This window comes from Tupaia chinensis, unplaced genomic scaffold (genome assembly GCF_000334495.1).
Source record: "Tupaia chinensis unplaced genomic scaffold, TupChi_1.0 Scaffold000387_1, whole genome shotgun sequence".
Lineage (NCBI taxonomy): Eukaryota > Metazoa > Chordata > Mammalia > Scandentia > Tupaiidae > Tupaia > Tupaia belangeri.
The window spans coordinates 1,231,322-1,250,471 of record NW_006159889.1 but is presented as its reverse complement, the minus strand read 5'-3'; the positions used below and the strand labels follow the sequence as shown (position 1 = coordinate 1,250,471).

General features: G+C 57.0%; 1 protein-coding gene across 4 annotated transcripts in view; it reads right to left on the bottom strand.

Annotated features, from left to right (window-relative positions):
- Positions 1 to 19,150, bottom strand: part of PTPRF (protein tyrosine phosphatase receptor type F) — an 88,740-nt gene that overhangs the window by 46,766 nt on the left and 22,824 nt on the right. For all 4 annotated transcript variants that reach the window (XM_027773907.1, XM_006153751.3, XM_027773909.1 and 1 more), the window contains one exon: positions 8,574 to 8,762. In XM_027773907.1, coding sequence (XP_027629708.1) covers positions 8,574 to 8,762 — 189 coding nt within the window. The remainder of the gene's footprint in view (positions 1 to 8,573; positions 8,763 to 19,150) is intronic.

The window sequence follows — 19,150 nt, the reverse complement described above, 5'->3', positions numbered from 1 at the left end:
TGTGCATCCCTATTGGTGCTCCTGGCCCCACAGCCCTGTCCGCAGCTCAGCGCCAGGGAAGGCAGCAGCTGGTAGACTTGCTGGTCCAGGATTTGATCATGCAACGCCCTCCTCAAGAGCCAGGAAGGAAGAGGCTTGCCCTGGGGGCCTGGTGCCCACCAGCCTCTGATCGTGGCACCCATCCTCCCCTTCCCACACCACCCCAGCCTGCGGGCCCCACCCATTCCGGCTCTTCTCCTCAGCCTGGTCCTGCTAAAGTGCTTCGACCCACCACGGCTCCTGCATAATTCAGGAGGCTAATGGAGGCTGCCGCTCCCACTCGGGCCAGCACCCGGAGGGGCTGCTCGGTCAATGGAGCGTCCGCCTCCCACACGGGCCAGCACCCGGAGGGGCTGCTCTGGCCGCAGACGGACAGACAGGAGCCAGAATGGGGTTGGGAGACAGCTAAGAAAATCCCTCACAGAGAAGGGAGAAAATCTGGCCTTGGGGCTGGTCTGGCAAGTCCAGGTGGGGAAGCCCAAGTTGGAGGGGCAGGGTGGGCAGGGAAATCACTCAACCTGGCAGCCCCAGGCCCCAGCCCCAGCCCCAAACACATGAGAAACCTGCTTTAGAAAGCACATGGGCAAGCTGTCTGTGACAGTAACACCCCCAGGGCACAGGCAACACGCCCTCTCTGGAACAATCCCACAGACAATTACACCCACACAGGATGGTCCAACGGACAGTCAATAACCCCACAGGACAGTCTGACAGAGAACCGCCTCCTGCACACAACAGCCTGCACCCTTCCCAGGGCCCTGGCTGACTGACGATCACACCCACACAGGACACAGACAGAACCTGCCAGGCCCCACCTGACTGGACTGGGCAGGCCCCACAGAGAGAGAGTGGCCATGCCATCTGGCCCAGACCTGAGGGGAAGACCACCGTGGGGCCCAGGTACATCCCCTCGGCCGCCTGCTCGCTCTCTCCTACCATCTAACCCGGGTGGCAGGAGGGGCTGTGGACACCGAAGGGCTGGCCTCGGTAGGGAAAAGACGTCAGAAAGACAAGGGCCAGCCTGCCTCTGTGGCATGGCCCTCCCCACAGGACACCAGGGGATGCCAGGGCCCAGCGTACATGCCAGATACCCATCTCCTGCAAGAACAGCCCTGGCAGGCACCCGACAGGTCATGTTTATGGGATGGATGGACACTGTTACGGAAAGTGCTCATTCCAGCGGGAGGGAGACTGGGCCCTGGCTGGCAGGGCTACCCAGCAGCGGGACAGGAGAGGAGACCTGTACTGATGCCACTGCCTGGAAGCAGGAGATGGTGCCAGAGTGGGATTCCTGCCTACGAGAGGCAAAGCTCCCCCTGCCACGGGACTCAGGGAACCCAAGCAGACCCTGCACCTATCTGCACACAGAAATACCCACTCTGGTACCAACACCAAGACCCAGAAGCAGGGTCAGTCAGAAGTCAGTGTGTGCCGAATGGATGTGAGGGGGATCCAGGGGGATGCAGGGTGAAGTGAGTCTGGTCCTTGGGTGATGGGTAAGACACCCCACAGGGACGCAGCTAATTCTGTTGGCCCCCCACTTTTGTTCTAACATCACCCTCGCCTGAACTCTAGCTGTACCACAAACTCTCAAGAGGTGTGGAGAAAACAATGTGAATGAATCAAAAAGCCACCACGTCACAGGGAGTCTGCTTGGTGGCAGACATGGCACGCATCTTCCTCCTTCCGGTAACTCTCAGTACTCTGTGAGGTGAGTGGCCCTGGCCCCACAAGGAGGAAACAGACTTCTAAAAGATGTGTTGGCTTTTCCGAAGGTCCCACAGGTGGCCAGTCACACCTGGACCCTCTACACCATTGGTTGCTGGGCCGTGGTGCCTGAGAACAGCCTGGCAGGGGCTCCACGCTGAGGTCAGGTGACTGATCTACTGTGTGGCAGTGTGTTGACTTCCCTGATGGCATCCAGCATCCATCCCATAGTCCTGGCTGATTACTCCTCCTCGTCCATGCCGGGCTGAAGAATTTAAGGAGCAACCCTCATTTCACAGTAGGGCCGGACAATAACAGAGAAACAGTAACTGGGTTACTTGGTTGGTCGTACCCCCTAACCTCACAGGAAGACTCTCCCTCTCTAGTAGCCATGGGGCCTGGCTAGGCTTCTTTGTGGAACTGGCCAGGTCCCCTTCTGTGGGGGTGGCCTCAAAGGCCTGGGCAGCAGGACTTGCTATTCCCGTGGGGCCTCAGCCAGGATCTCCACAATTCAGACTTGCAATGGATGGGTCCACAGGAGGGAATGACTGAGAGTGGAGGTGTGTGGTGGCCGGTGGTACTGGGGGGCCAGATCTGGAGATGAGGAGCTGGAGAGGTCGGGATGGGGATGGGGAGGTGACGGACTGGACGGGATGGAGTGGAGGTGACAGCAGTGGCGAGGCGTGGCGTGGCGTGGCGAAATGCACGGACAGCATTCTTACCTCTGATTGGTGAACCACCTGGCGAGGTAATTTGAATGCAAATAAGATCAGAGAGAAGCATTAGTACAAAGGAAGGAAAGCCACACACAGCCAATCAGATCAAACAAAACACGAGAAAGGGCCTTAAGTACACGGAGGAATCAAGGCCTGAGCTTGGCCGATGCAGGTGATGTGTGAGCAAGCACCAGGCTGAGCCAGGCTGAGTGTGGGTGAAGCGTGTCCCCCAGGTCACTGGCACTGCTCTGAGGAGGGGGAGAGTGGAGGGTGGATGGGGGGCTGGGGGTGATGGGAACTAGGAAGGTGGGTCCGGGCTCCTGCAGACCCCAGGGGCTAGGGTCAATGGAAGGGGTGGGTGAAGAAAGAGGAAGCAACCCCACCCTATAGAGCCACCCAAATCCCACAGGTGGGGAAGAGTTCAAAGCAAATCACTTACCAAAACAAAACCAGGGCGTTTAAGCAGACAGGAGAAAGGATTAAAGGGAGGGCTTGCCACAGGCTACCACCAGACCAGGTCTCCCACCAACAAACAGACCAGTCCTGGTGGTGGTGGAGGTGGTGGAGCTGGCAGGGCTCGGCAAACTCACAACCCAGCAGCAGCCTCCCTAAAGAGCCCTGCTGAAAACTGAGCGACTGCTGAGCTTCCCCCCAGTATGAGCGCCAGAGGCCAGAGCCACCCCGTGCTTATCCAAAGTGTCCTAAGCCTAGGGCACTCGCTCTTCCCACCCTGAGCCTACTAGGAGGTCTGAGCAGGTCCCTTTCCCAAAGGGTGGCTGCTCCTGCTGCTCAGGCCTCTCTGTCCTCCAGAAGAGAGAGGAGCCCAGGAGCAGGCCCTGCCCATGCTGCCTGCTGCCGGGAGACACACACTGATCACTGCCTCACCGCACCTCACAACGCCGCCTGGAAGAATTAAACACCTCTGTGTACACATGAGGAGACGGAGGCCAAGAAACATCAAGTGATTTGCCCAAAAGCCACGGTCACACAGCTTGTAGGCAAGGTGGCAGGACCTGACCAAGTCTGTCTGGCTCATGGCCTTCCCACGGGCAAGGCAGCTCCTGCAGACGCAGAGGCCAGGGCGAAGGCGGAGGCACCTGCAGGGACCTGGGGTGTATGGGAGAGGCACACAGAGGATCTGGGGAGAACCGTCAGTGATTCCACAAGGACAGTCCAGGGGTCCATGAGGTCGAAACTATTTTCAAAATACTGTACTAAGAAGTTATTTCCTGGGGCCGGCAGGTGGTGTGGTGGTTGAAGGCACTGGACTCCCACATGGTCGACCATGGTTTGAGTCCTAAAAGGACTGAAGGCTTGCTCCGGAACCTGAAGGCTAGCTTTCTCACTTTCCCTCTCACTCTGGTCAAATTAAAGAAATGTAAATCAAATATTTTTTTAAAAAAAAGTTATTTGCCTTATGCACCCTCTTTCTCTCATGAATATGCACTGGAGTTTTCCAGAAAATATATGACATGCGATAACGCAACAGACTGTAGAAGCAGATAGAAGTATCTGGCTACCTTCTATTAAGTCCAAAATTAAAGCAATTTGTAAAAGCGGAAAACAACGTTGTTTCTTCTTACTAAATCCTTTTTTGTTTTAGAAAATATAATTATTTTTCATTTAAAAAAAGTTATTTATGTTCATGTGTAATGGGTTTTTAAATTATTTTTAAGTGAATTAATAATCATTTGAATCAGTCTTAATAGCCAATGCAATATGGTAAGTATTGATAGATACAATCCATATGAACAAAAGCTCTTTGAAGTCCTCGCGTAGCTACATTTACAGGTCCTCAGACCAAAAAGCTGATGGCCGCTGACGTCCTCCTCCAGCCTAGGCCAGGGCCTCGGGATACGCTGCAGCACCGCCGCCAGGACTGGGACTGCTGGCTTCCAGCCCAGCTCCTCCAAAACCTAACCTGCTCTGTGACGCATCTCGGGGCTTCCCAGAAAGCTAATTTCCCCACCAAACTGAATAACTTGCTTTTTCCATTTCACAAGGTGGGTGTTAGGGAATGACAGGGGCCCGGATGTCAGCATCCCCAGGGCATGCTGATGGACTCAGGAAATTATGACCATGCGCTGAGAGCATGTCCTCCTGGCAGACAGATGACGCCAGGCAGAGTGGGCCAGCTGGCCATCTGGGGAGCTACATCGGGCCCCTGGGTCTCATCCTCGAGGGCCAGCAGGCCTCCTCCTGCAGCGAGATGCCACCGACTCTTCTTGAAGCCTCCAAGTCTTAGCTCAGGCATGCTGGAAGAAGCTTCACTCTGGGTGAGCACTGGGGAGATTCCGGGGGACACCATCAGTTGGGTTTCCCTCTACGGTGACAGGGAAAGTGGCTGGCACACTCAGGTCACAGCGGGAGCACGAGAACTCTCTTCAGGGCTGTGTCTAGATGTGGCAGAACTCTGGGCTCAGAGCCCACTTGGAGGCCCAGCCCTGCTCACCACTGTAAGGCTGCCTGCTCCTGACGCCAATTCCTCTCTGACCGAACTTGTTCCGTCTCCAGAGGCCCACCCCGGGTTCGAACGCTTCGGATCCTCCTGTGGCGGCACATACTATCACTGTGGCTAGGGAAGGGCCTGCCCAACAGAGCTCAGGGCTGGCAGTGCCCGCTGCTGGCTGCTTCCCATCCAGCTCCTGCCCATTAGACGTGCTGAGGCTCGGGTGAGATGGAAGATTCTGGGCACTATCAGTGAGGGCCCACGGTCGGAGCGGATGGGGCTGTGCAGAACTGGAGCCCTGGTGGGAGCTGGCTCGTCAGACCCCTGGGTGATCTCCCTGGGCAGCTCCTAGACCCTGGTCTCCATGTGTGACCCCAGGTGACTCCTTTAGCTCAGCTTGGAGTGGGCATGATGCTCACAGCCTGCCCTACTTCACAGGGTTGCAGGAGAATCAGCTGCAACAAAAGGCGGGAAAGCACTTTGTACGCTGCCAGTGATGCGTGAACCGTAAAGGTCCCTGTAAACAGCGGGTGCTCGGGAGCCTGAGGCCACTCCACAAAGGGATGTCCCCATACAGTGTGCATGGGATAACCTCGGCATCTTTTTAAATCTAACAAGATAAGGGTGGCAGTCAGTGGGTCAAGGGTCATGGGCCAGGGTTAGCCAGGGATAGGGGAGAAAGTCCTGTAGTTTATTGGGATGATTAAGGCCCCTCAGGTACCCCCTGGCCCTAGGTCAGGGCTTCCAGGTGGCAGGAAAGGTCAAAAAGGTCTTCTCTGGGAACCAGCAGTTAGCGTAATGGCTATGTCACTGGATTCCCACGCAGTTGACCGCGGTTCGTGTCCTGGACCCAGTGGCTTAGAACTCATGCCGGGCACGTGTATGTGCGTGCCCAAGATCCCGAGAGGAGAATGGAGGAGAAGGGACTGCAGCGTGACCATCCCCCCTGGGGGGTGATTTCTCGCTTTCTGTCTCTCTGTCTCTGTCTGTCTGTCTGGTGAACGCACGCGCCCTATAGCGAAAACCTCTCAAAAATAAAAAGAGGTCTTCCCTGGATCTGGGAAGCGAGAGGAATAGACATTAGCCAACAGGGACAGGTCCCAAAGATCAAGTTCATGAACTCATTCATTCAACAAGGGCTCGGACCTGTCTTACAGCTGGGCTTGTGCTGAGTTGGGTGGGGCCAGACAAGGGAAGTCAGACCCAAGCCCTCCCTGCTGGACGCACCCGGCCTAGGTGAGCAGGAGCTGGAGCCAGATGGCAACGACGGATGTGATGTGATATGCAGATCACGCTGACGGAGCACCCAAGGCCGAGAAGGGGAAAGGCTTTAAGTGGAAGATCTATGATAGAAGACGAGCAGGCGCCCGGAGATGGGCAAGGATGGGTCAGCGCAGCTCGGTACTAGAGGGGGAGTGGCGGGAGGGAGGACAGGACAGGAACAAACACTGACCGCCCCGCTTACTCCTGATTCCTCTTAAATCAGGCCTGTCTGGTCTCCTTATCCCACTAAGCCCTGCTTACTATAACTCCTTTTTAAAAACAAGGAAAATGAAGATTGAAGAAGTTAAACGGCATAGCTAAGGGGAGAGGGCAAGGAAGTGTGCAGCTGGGACCCGATGGGATGAAGCTGGAGGCGCAGCCAGGAGACCGTCAAGAAGTTTCTGCGTGCCTCATTCAGGAGCACATGCTGGGTCACACAGGACGGAGACACCACTGAGGTCCCAGATCACAGCAGGGACCTGAGCAGAAAACTCCAACAGCTGCTGGAGACTGGGCCCTCGGGGTGAGCCCTGGGTGAGGAGAGCAGTCTTTGTGGCCTGGGGTAGCACCAAGGCAGAGAGAAGGGGACCAACCCCAGAGCCAGGTGGGTGACAAATCAAGAGGGCTTGACTTCCACTGGGGCAGGAGTTGAATCGTCTCCCAGGTTTCAGGCTGGGGGGCTGCCACTCAGGATGACAGCACTAGGGGTTGTTGGGAAGGTCACCCTCATCCCAGTTGGGGTGACATCCAGAAAGCAGATCGACTGCCCAAACTCAGGCAAGATGTCTGAGCTGAAGAGACCAAGGCAGAGGGTGCAGGCGAGGAGCCGGCAGCTGAAGCTCTGGGAGGGGTAAACTCGCCAGGGAAAGGCTGCTCCAGCTCCTGGAGTGGCTGAGGACTGAGCAGAGAAAGACCTTGTTGCAGGGACGGGGCACCAGGGAAGCTGAGCCCTGGAAGGCCAGGGAAAAGTGGGAGGGAAAGGTGGAGAAGGGAAGGCTGTCCCAGCAAGAGACGGCCTGAGCAGCAGCTGGTGGAGCAAAGGGCAGGGCCAGGGTCGCACGGGGCCTGGCACGTCGCGGGCACTACATAAATACTTGATGAACGAATGAGGGAGGCAGCGAGCCTTCCCAGAACTGCTGCGATAGGCCAGCACTGCTGTTCTGGGCAGGAACCGAGGCCTGTGGGGAGGACTATCTGGATGCTTGGGGATGCTGCCTGGGGACCTGCGCGACAAGGCAGGGGAGCCGAACCGTGCCGGCCGCTGTGCAGTGCTGGGCAGCGGCCACAAACACTGCCGGACCATTTCCTGCCTTGATTATGACTGTTTTAATTAACTGCGCTCCAGCTGCCTCCATCTTGTTGAGTTTTAATTAAATTAAATGAGCTAACACTTTGTGGGCTGTCTCAGGCGGCCGTGGCTGGGGCCAGCATCCTGCCCTGCTGGGCACTCCTCTCTCCCTCCTTCCCATGGGTACAGAAAGGTATGCACCCAGCGGGAGCTGGTGGGGAGACACTGGCACCCCGGGGAGTGGTAGGGTGCCTCTGCAGCCCACAGGGCCCCGACAGGGACAGAGTCACATCCTCCTTTCAGCGCTGACATTCAGCCGATGGTCGGTGGGGCTCTGGCTGGCACTGGCCATCCTGCCTGAGGCCACCATCCTGCAGCAAGCAGGACAGCTGGGAGCAAGGTCTCTCCATGCAGCCCACACTGGCGGCAGATGTAGAATGCAGCCCGGCCGACTCAAGTCTCCTTTCCCGCCCGCTCTGTTCCCACAAAAACTGAATCAATTATCCTGGCGGGAGCCTCAGAGGCAGATCGATCAACGGGGCGACACTTCCCGCCTGGTCACGATGGCATCCTTGTTCCCAGGGCTCTGAGCTGGCTCGACTGAGACATCCGGAGGAGACACGTGGCATTGGTGGCCAAGGGGTGGCAGCAAGTGCCCCTGGCTCTAGGCCACTGAGGTCCGGCCTTTTGAATCAGGCCTGTCTGGTCTTCTTATCCCACTAAGCCCTGCCATCTGAAGAGGCGAAGAGAAGCGTCGTCCAGACCCAGTCTCAGGCTGGGCTACAGGGAAGGTACAGCAGAACTACCCACAGAGCCGCTTCTCAGAGCGCACCACGTGGGCACGCCACACACGTGCAGAGCAGGGCTGGCCCGAAGTCTGAATCTGATAATCCGGGAAGGTGAAGGCACGGCCAACGGAGAGCTCTCACCACCACGCACTTCCTCGGGCCAGGCAGGCCTGCAGGAGATCCAGCCACCCACCGCTGCCCTCTGCTCAGTCCTAAGCATCAGCCCAGGTGCCCAGGCCCAAGAGCAAAGGCTGTGCTGGGTCCTGGCATGATGCCTTTCCTGAGGTCTGCGCGGCGCCCCTCGACCCCTGCCCTCTGCTCACCTGAACGCAGCTGCTTGATGCGGCCGTTGCTCATGGCAGGGTCCACTGGGAGGAAGTCCTTGAACCAAGAGATCTCAGGGTCCGGATTTCCACCCGCTGCGCACAGCATGGTGGCCGTGCGCGCCTTCTCCACCACCTTCAGCTGGGGTCCCATGTCGATGGAGGGGAACCCAGGAGGCAACTGTTCCTCTGCACACAGAGAAGATGTGTGTTAGGGCTGGTCCTGCCTGGCACTAGGACCCCTCTGTGGGCAGCTTCCTCTGGCCACCCAGTTGGCTGGGACCTCACGAGCTTTCCCTGACTTCTAAGCATGCCTACCCCGACATGAGGTGCCGAGGCCTCTGGCAGACTGGGGGCTACAGCGGGGCCATCCTGCCCTTTCAGGGAGTTTCCAGGTCTGAGCAACAATGCAGGACCGAAGGCGTCAGCACTTCTCTCCTGGGCTCTGAGAACAAGATCGATACTTTGCCGGCCACGCCAGAAAGAGCAGCCCATGCTGGACTGCGTGGCGGGATCAATAGCCACGCTTTGGCTCGGAGGCCCCAGTGCTGTCCAGACCCTGCGTCCTGTCCACACACAACGCTCCTCCCTCATCCATCCAGCTTCCCACTTCAGTACACAGCACAGCCCTGGTCACAGCCTGAGTTCTAGCCCTGGTCCCGGGTACTCCTTGCCCTACCAACAATCCCCTTTGAACCTGGCCCTGACCCACTCTCTACTGCAGCCTGGAGGAAGACTGAGCCTTCTCCCCACTCAGTCCTGACCCTGGGAGCTTTGGTCAGGTCTAGGGACCATGTTTGTGCTGCAGAGGCTGAGGAGAGATTAAAACATTCTATGAAGACACCAAAAGTTAGTGCTAGCAGACAGTGTAATGCTTATGGTGCTAGACTCGCATGGCTAGCTGCAGTTCGAGTCCTAGACCTGGCAGCCAGAAACTCATTCCAGGCGAATGTGCATGCCCCAAATCCCCAGAATAGAATGGAGAAGAAAGGATTGTGGTGTGGCCATCCCCTCTGGGGGGCGTGATTTCCTGCTTTCTGTTTCTCAGTCTCTATGTTGAGTGCGCATGCCCTATAGCAAAAAAAACTCAAAAAAAGACACCGAAAGTTGGTGAGGGGAGGCAAAACTCCTCCTTGGCTGCCTTCTCTGTTCGCCAGGGAGTGGTGGCCACAGAGTCGTCACTTCCTGGGAGCTATAAGAACAGACACAGCAGTGCCACCCACTCCCACTGCACATGGATTCCGGCGTCAGCCCAGAGGGGTGGGGGAGGCAAGGCGGTCCACTCCCAGCCCATGGGAGCAGAGGAACGCACCCACCACTCGCCAGCGGGAGGGCCTGGGTGCGTCACTCTTCCCCTCTGCATCTTCGGTTCTGTCTGTCCCAGGGTTCAAGTGCCCGCCTCATAAAGCCATCACGAGGACTGCATCGGTATCACGTGCTGGGCATCGGGGCCCTTCTGACGTGGAATCTCTGCTGAGATTATTATTGTAACAGGAAAGGGCTGAGCCGCGGGCGGGGACAGGTGCTGATGCTAGGGCCTGGGGCCCCCCTTCCTGTTCTAGGCTGTGAGAGGCCCTCTCTACTGGGATCGAACAATCACAGGTTTGAGAGAACTCAGTGAAGATCCCCCAGCGGCATGGATGCCAGGTATACCCAAGGAGGGCAAGGGGGACAGCTGTGCTCTGTCTCCCTCCTGGCGGGGAAGCTGGGGTCCACGGTGGGGTGGCCAGGAGATGGGCACTGCTCTACACTGCCTTCCACAGGCCCAGCACGAGACGGGTGTATGGGTTTTTTTTTTTAATATTTTTTTATTTTATTTTATTAATTCATTTATTTTTTAATTTGACCAGAGAAAGACAGACGTTGAGAGTGAGAGAGAGAGGAAGCAAGAAAGCAAGCCACCAGATTCAGGACTCGAACCCTGGTCGGCTATGTGGGAGTGTCCAGCGCCTTAACCACCACGCCACCTGCTAGTCCCAAGACGGGTGTATGTTAACGTTTGCCGAGGTCAGGGTCCTGTCAAGGAAAAGGCAGAAGAAAGTAAAGGCGGGCACCTCCTGCATCACTTGGAGACCCAACGGGAGTGATTTAGGGGGCCGGGCAGGAGAGAAAGCACTCCAACAGGACCCTCTCCATCTGCTGCCAGGCCCCAGGGGAAGATCAAAAGGCTCCAGCTGCCAAGGCATCCCTAAGGGACTGCGGTCCATCAGGAGAAGGGGGAGACCAGCAGATGGCGTAACGGTTACATCACTGGACTCCCACGTAGTGGTCTGTGTTTCGATTCCAGGACCTGGCAGCTTAAAACTCACACTGAGTGCATGTGTGTGGACCCAAAATCCCGAGCGGAGAAGGGACCACAGCGTGTCCATTTCCCCTGGGAGGTGATTTCTCGCTTTCTGTCTCTCTGCCTCTCTGGCAAGCGCACACGCCCTGTAGCAAAAATCTCTCTCAAAAAAAAGGTGGGGGGAGGTCTTGGGCTGGCGAGCAGGACTCTCAGAACCATCACCTCCCAGCCTGTCCTTGGGGCTAGCTGTGTGGTTCCCTACCCCCAGCCCCACAAACTGGGTGTAAAACCTACAAGTCCTTGGCTAGAAATGTGATCCCAGAGAATCCTGACTTTTAGCCCTGATTTCATTCTTTTTTTTTTTTAAGAGATTTTTTTGCCTTAGGACGCGTGCGCTTGCTGGAGAGAGGGGAAGAGAGAAAGAGAGAGAAAGAGTGAGAAACCCCTCTCCCAGGATGCCCATGCCACAATCCCTTCTCCATTCTCCTGGAATCTTGGGCACATACACATGTGCCTGGTGTGAGTTTCAAGCTACCTGGTCCAGGACTAGAACCACGTCCAGCCATGTGGGAGTCCAGGGAGGTAACTACCATACATCTGCTGGCCCCCAGCTCTGACTTCTAAGGATAACACTAAACAGTGGAAAGAAAAGGGAGGGAAGATGAAAATGAAGAGGAGCTGGGATGCGCCAAGCAGGGCGACAGCTTCCCTTGGCCCCGCTGCAACCTGCTCTCGCAGGAAGGCAGACACAGGGCCTGAGTCTCAGAGCCCACACTCCCTGCAACCCACATCCAGGAGCCAATCCAGCTGTTCCCAGACCTCACTCCTTGCTGCTCAGCAGCCTAAGCAACTGAGAGCAGGCGTGGCCAGGGCCTGCCAGTCAGGGCCCAGGAGGCAACGGCTTCCATCTCTACCCGCAAGGAACTGAGGAAGGAAAGTAACAACGTCTGCAGCCCTGCGTCCCGGGAATCTACTCTGAATTCCTAACACGAGGAAGGTCTTTGGGATTTACGCCAAATTAAGGACAATTAATTTTCCTCCCTCAATTATCGCGCCCTCAATGGCTCTGTCCTTGGCTCAGCTCATCCCTCAGGCACCACCGCCAGAGCCTAAAACCGGCAAGTGAAGAGCCGTCCATAAAGCAGTGGGACCATAAAACAGCGAGCCCAGTCCCCGGAGCCAACCAGGCAGCGCTCGGAAGGCTGCCGTTCTGCCACCTCTGGGAGGGGCAGTGGGTCTCACAGGAGGAGTCCGGCTCCCCAAGAGTGATGGTGGCTGCCTCTTCCTTCTCCCCCACCAGGAGCCTCCAGAGCAGCCCTTTCCGGATGCCTGTCCCAGTTCTGGGATCCTGTGGAAACCGACCCAGCCAGCAGGCTGGCACACCTACCACATTCACCCCCCCCAGTACCCTCAGGTGCCTGGACTACTCAGACTAAGGGCCTGGGTCACTCCTCTGGCTGATGTCACATGTCACTCCAAACCTATGCACAGCTGGGAAACCGGACCCCCGTTTCCCATACTGCACTAACATGCTCTAAGAAATGACTTAATCTTTCCCCAAACCTGACATCTATGAACAAGCAGGGTGGGGCCAGCAGGTGGGACGGCGGTTAAAGGCGCTGGACTCTAACATGGCCCACTGCAGTCTGACTCCTGGACCTGGAGGCTTGCTTTCCCACTTTCCCTCTCTCTTTCTCTCTCTCTGGTCAAGTTTAAAAATAGTAATAATAAGTATAACTAAATAATTTTTTAAGAAAACAAAATGACATAAGCAAGCAGGTTTAGAGAGCTCTAGAAACCTACCCAAGGTCATATAGTCAATGGGAAGTGGGGCTGGGAGACAAGGTGGCAAGACCCCAACCCCAGCGTTCTTGACCAGCAGGAGCAAACCACCACCACAGGGTAGGGCGGAGTAAGGCAGGAGGCGTCTCTGGGGGAGCAGCCCCTCCCCTGTGCACGCCCTAGCTGGTTTCCAGGCTCCACTGCAGACCCCCTGCATGCATGCAGCTGCGTTCATTTAACACAAAGCGAGCCCCAGTGTCCCCCACAAACACACATCTACACCTAACATCAGGATGCACAGGTCACACTAGAGTCCCTTCAAAACACTGCCTGCCAGAGAAGGGGCTGCCCGTGAAGAAGGGGAGGAAGAGCCCCTCCCCCCTCCAGGCCACCCGGTAACCATGGCGACGACGGAGAAGCAGGCGCCGCGGAAAGCCTGCGCGTGCCCGTGTCCGTGTGCTGTGTGCTGCACGCATCCTCGGTCTGACCAGGCACCGCCCTTCCCGCCCCCGCCAGGGTGGAGTGGCCGCGCCCCCTCCCAGCCCTGCCTGCCAACTCCAGGGAACCCTCTTCTGTAGGCTCCCAGGCTCCACCAATGCGGCACTCACTGCCTGGGTGCCCAGCACCGTGCGGGGAGAGCCCCATCTGCCTCCGCAGCCTCAGCGCAGTGTCCGCAGTATCTGTCTCCAGGGGCCGGCCCTGCATCCTCTGATAACAGGGTCCCCTGGAAGGACAGAGAAGCCCATGGGGGCTTTAGGGGAACCCAGGAGCCTGAGTCTCTACACCTCCTGTGGATTCTGCCGGCTCGCACAGGTAGCATGCACACACACACTGCCGGAGGACCTGTGTGCACCTGTGGGGGTGACCATGTGTGCACCCCCTGCAGCTAGTCTCCAGTTACTGCAGCGGGGAGACCCATCCGGTCCCCTTCTCCAGAGAGGTTCCCCCGCCTCCGGGTCAGAGAAAGGTACCAGAACAAGCGTGTAGTACGTGTAAGGGCATGCAGGAGTCTAAAGCTCAGATGGGAGGTGGGAGCTTGGCTAGGGTCCCACCGCAGTGGAGGAGCTGATCAGTTTAACTCCACAGCTTACTTGCTATCTTGGCTGCTTCCTGGAGGAGGGAGACTTAATAGGAAACACTTGAGCTTGGGACCAAGGCAGCGGGGAAACTGCTTGAGGAAAGGCTAAAGGGAGGGCAGAGGGACAGCAAGGTGAGTGGCTGGGGCCGGTGTTGGGATCTTGACAGACAGGCTAGGATGGGAGTGACTGGCTTAGGCAGGCTGTATGGCAGGGGAGGAAGGCCATTGAGGCCCCTACAAAGCACACACAGGCTCTTTGTCCAACCTAGGCTGGGATGCCTGAGGCGGAGTCTGGCCCAGAGGGAGGGGGCTGCACCAAGGAAGCCGACAGATGGAGATGCCTTACAGGGTCCTGGGGCCCCGTCTGTCAGCCTGACCTCCTCACGCTGTTTACCCAGCTTCGTAGTGTCTCCGTGCACAGGCAGGCACACCCGCACAGGCTCCCGGGGGTGGCGCCGTCTGTGATCCTGACCCTCCCTCCTAGGTGTGCGTACTGGGCCTGGCCGCACCCAGTCCAGGAACACACGGACAGCTTAGAAACATGCACAGCCGGGGGCCCGTGAAGATAAGCACGGAGACAGGTGCAAAAATAGAAAACTACATGTGCACATGGAGGGGCACCTGCACTGAGGGGCACTTGTGGAAACACTCCTGCAAGCAGATCCAGAGGCGGGGCCCACAGAAACGGAGACACACATGTGGAGACACACTCAGAGAGACCCGTATGCAGAGCACGTGCAGGGGCAGAGCACGTGCAGGGGCAGACGTGCTGGAGGCATACGCAGGAACAGAGACACATGAAGGAACCTCATGGGTGGCAGGGTACTCCCAGGAAGCCAAGACCACGTCTAGTTCCCTCTCGCCCCCAGGCTGCTTCATCCTCAGTGAGGAGGCTTTCCCAGACCTGCAAGCTCCCACAGTCTCCTAAGAGCCCAGCCCCCCCCCCAAGCTTCCAGCCAGTCAGGGGGGCCTGGGGGAGCCCTGGGCCCATCTCTCTTCGCAGCTTTCACTCTCGATTTTCAGCTGTTTTTCCATGAGAAAACTCCCACCTCTTCTAGCACTCAGATTTCATCAAACTTGGCATTTTAAAAGCCTGTTTTGTTTTTGAATCTGAGCTGTTTGGGGCCTGTCGGCAGCACGGCCTCCCCCTCCCGGTTATCGCCACCCTCCTCGGGCTTCCCTGGCGGGCCTGGCTGCTGAGATCACCCACTCAACCTGATTGCTGAGGCCTCCCTGCCACACACACCAAACTGAACGGGGGCTTCCCCCAGGGCGTACACCTGACCCACAGCACTTCTGGGCTCGGGTACACGCTGGACTCTCCTCCTGGGGTTCCCCCACCAAGGAGCTTCTTTTCATCCATTTGTCACCCTAGGTTCAGGACCTGCTTCCAGGCACTCCTGACCACTGACAGCCTCCCACGCACTCCTCAGCTCCCTGCAGCCCAGCTGCCACCCCAGCTGCCTCCCAGTGGCCACCCACCAAGGTCAGTGATCACTCTCAGTGACCCCACAGTGCTAAAGGCAAAGGATGCCTCTCGGCCATCACCTAGCCTGGTCTCTCTCGGTAGCAGCCCACCCCACTGGCCACTCCTCTTCACAACTCTCTTCTCCAAACTGGTGGCCTCGCATGTTCCCAGCTTCTCTCCTCTCTCTCAGGAGCCTCCTCCCAACAGGAAGACGACTTAGTTCCTTCTCCTGCCTTGGCTATGGCTCCCTGAGAGTTGCTACTTCCAGGCCTTGAAACCTGTCTCCACCAGTGACTGTCCGAGGCCTCTCTGATACCTCCCCTGGAGGCCTACAGGCTCCCACCAACCCAGTGTTTCGATACAGGGCACGTGTGTTCACCAGAAAGAGACAAAGTGAGAAATCACCCCCTGGGGGGATGGCCACATAGTAATCCCTTCTCCTCCAGTCTCCTTGGGATTTGGAGTATGCATGCACACACACATGCCTGGTGAGTTTTGTTTTTGTTTTTGTTTTAGAATTATTTCATTTTATTTCTTTTTTTTTTTTTTTAATTTGACCAGAGAAAAATACACAGAGAAAGAGAAATGGAAAGTGAGAACGCAAGCCACCAGGTTCCAGACTCGAACCAGGGTCAATCATGTGGGAGTGTCCAGTGCCTTAACCATGACACCACCTGCTGGTCTCCCTGATAATATTTTATTTTTATTTTTTTTGGAGAGCTTTTCACTGTAGGGCGTGTGCGCTCGCCAGACAGACAGAGAGAGACATAGAGACAGAAAGCGAGAAATCACCCCCCAGGGGGGATGGTCACGCCGCAATCCCTTCTCCTCCATTCTCCTCTTGGGATCTTGGGCACGCACGCACACGCACCCGGCATGAGTTTTAAGCCACCGGGTCCGGGACGCGAACTGCGGTCGACTATGTGGGAGTCCAGCGACATAGCCATTACGCTAACTGCTGGTTCCCCCTGGTAATATTCTCAAGTCACTGGGTTTGGGACTCAAACCACACAGTCGGCCATGTGGGATCCAATCCCTTAGCCTCCATGCCACCTGCTGGCCCCCAACTCAACAGATTTTTACCAGGACTCATCAACTCACCCCCTCAAAGCCGATCCACTCGCAACTGAGCCTTAGAAAATGGCACCAACTTCTACCCATTCTGGTGCCAGAAATCCAGAGCCTCCTGCCTCCCCACCCTCACCTGGTTCAGACCAACGCCACCTCTCACCTGGACTGCAACAACCTCTCAGGCCAGTTTCTTTCCACCCGCTCTGCACCCACCAAGACCATTCTGAAGTATAAATAGACCGTGTCACTCCCCTGATTAAAATCTCTCCCAGGACAGACCATAGTAGAGCAGTAACACACCTGCATCCACATAGGAAGGTCCCAGGTTCACATCCTGAGTCCCCTCTGTACATGCCAGGTACTCAAACACACCAGTAATCCAGGCTGGCTGAGGCTGGGAGGGTTGCTGTGTGAAGACCTTGTTGGGGATGTGTATGCGCGTGTGTCTTTATATCGTGGAATAAACTTTAAAAAAAAAAAATTTCCTCTCTGCCCTGGCAACTGGGGGAGAAGGCACCTTACCAAGGATGAAAAAAAAAAAATGCATACACAGGGATATTTAAACCTCCACTTGGTGAGCTGTTCTCAGAGCCATTGGCTCCACTGTGATCATGAGGCTGGGGGAGTAGGGCGTAAGCACAGCGGCTCTCAAAGCACTCGGAATTCGGTGTGGGGGACAGACGGCGCAGGCTAACAGCAGAGGCACCAGTACTGCCTATCCCTCAGGAGGACCATCCAGAAGGAGATCCACTTGGGCCCATGAAAGCAGATCAGAACTTGGAAAAATGGGGGAGAAACCCAGGGACTTCCCTTCAAGGGCCCTGGCAGTGCCCATCCCTGCCACCTCTCCCATACCCATGCTTGGGGCCCAGAACTTCCAGGACTGGTTGTAGGACCTCATGTCCTGAAGCCACCCATCATGGTCATGGGGGTGGAAGGACCATTCCCAGAGACCACAGCCTCGGGACTAGTTACGTGGGTCGTCCTCTGCTGGTATGAGAGGGACAGAAGCTGGCCTGAGGTCCAGGCTCTGGGTCCCTTTCCATGTCTAGTGTGGCTGGCTGAATTCCAGGTGGGTGTCAGGGCCCAGTATCTGCAAAACCAGCCTGTTACTGACATCTGTGGGGGCAACAGAAAGGGGGCACATCCTATCTCCGGGAATCCACCTTCTGCCTATAGTAGCTCTCCCCAAACTCGCCAGCCCTCAGAGTCAGACCTGGGCCACATCATTCCACCCTGAGTGGAGGGGAAAGAGGCCGTGGGGAGGAAGGGTGAGCAGGGAGCAAAGACTCCTGGAGAAAACGCACTGACACTGTAAATGGAAGCTCCCTTCCAGCTCTGCTCTGTGTCCAGCCCAGCCCAGGATGCCCAAGAACAGGGTCATACATTGCCCCTGGTCCTCTGTCCCCAGGACTATTTCCAAAGGGACTGTGTGTATGTGTATGGGGGTCTCTCAAGAGGTTCTTCATAACCCTCAGATCCCAGAGCCAGTTGATGACAGAGCCACTGCAGTACCCTGAGGTCCAGACCCAGCACAGCTCCGACCCGCCCATCCTGGCCCGATTAACATGCCTGCTGGTTGGCCCTTCCTGAGATCCTGCCGCAAGGGGGCAACACCAGGTGCTCCATGCACACACCTGGGTTCTTGAGACCCTGTGGCATGGGTGCTGTGGATTTGGCCTCTGAGCAGACACTGAGGCAGGAACGGCTGGCAGGGAGCCTGGGCTTGGGGGGAGGAGCAGAGGGAGAGAAGAGGGTCCCAAATTCCTCCTGGGCTGGCTGCAGAAGAACTGCCGAGGTGCCACTGCAGCCACTGAGTACAGCTCAGCCCAACCCGTCTCATGTCCATCTCTGTCCAGCTGTCCTGGGAACCAACAGCTCCAAGAAACATGAGCCCAGACACAGCTTCTCGGACCTCCCACCAGTGCCAGACTGACCCCACATTCAACTCAGGCTGCTGGCGTCCACACAGCTTGTAAGGTGCGTACTACCTGCTGTGTAGCCCCCACGCTGCCTGCTGTGCGCACGCATGCACGCACACGGCCTTCTGTACACACCATCTGCTGTACACTCACATGCTGCCTGATGTGCACACACACACGCTGCTGCACACGCCACTCGCTGTGCAGAATGCATATTACCTGATGCTCAAAGTGGCAAGTGTGCGTGCACACACACACTGCCTATTACACACGCGCACACTGCCTGCTCACATGCACACACTGCCTGATTCACACACATTGCTTGTTACAGCTGCGCACACACACCCCATAAGGTATACACCACCTGGCAGACACTCCCAGCCCTCCCCCACTGCCTGAGCGTACACACGCAGCCTGCTGCAAGTGCCCTGCTGTGCACATCACGGCACACGCTTCACACACACTGCCTTACAGCACACGGCGCACCCGCACCACACAGAGCACACGTTATCTGCTACATCCATGAACACAAGGCTGTCTGCTCTGGGCGCCTGTGGAGCCAGACCCCCTGGAACAAGGCCCTGTTTCCTCCTGCTTGTCCCTGCCAGAACATACCTAAAGTCACTAGGGACCTGCCCACACCTCTGGCTGTCCAGTCCCCTCTTGTGGCTTTTGCAACCACAGTTCCGCCTGGCTTGGAGCGGCTGCCCCAGGTGAATCCATGACCTCCAGACTGAGCTCCAAGACCCTCATGGCCCTCCACCTCCTGGAGGGAAAGGCCAGAATCAAGGCTGCCTCCCCTCCCCCACAGCCCCCCTCCCTCATGAGGGAAAATGTCAGATTCCCTGTCTCAGTGGCGGCAGCGGGCGGGCTGGAGGGGGAGTGATTCTCAGCCGCCGCCTCAAGAGTGCGGAGCGAGAAGAGCTTTTCCTGCCATTACCCGGCGAGGGAGAGGCTGGGGCGCTCATGGCT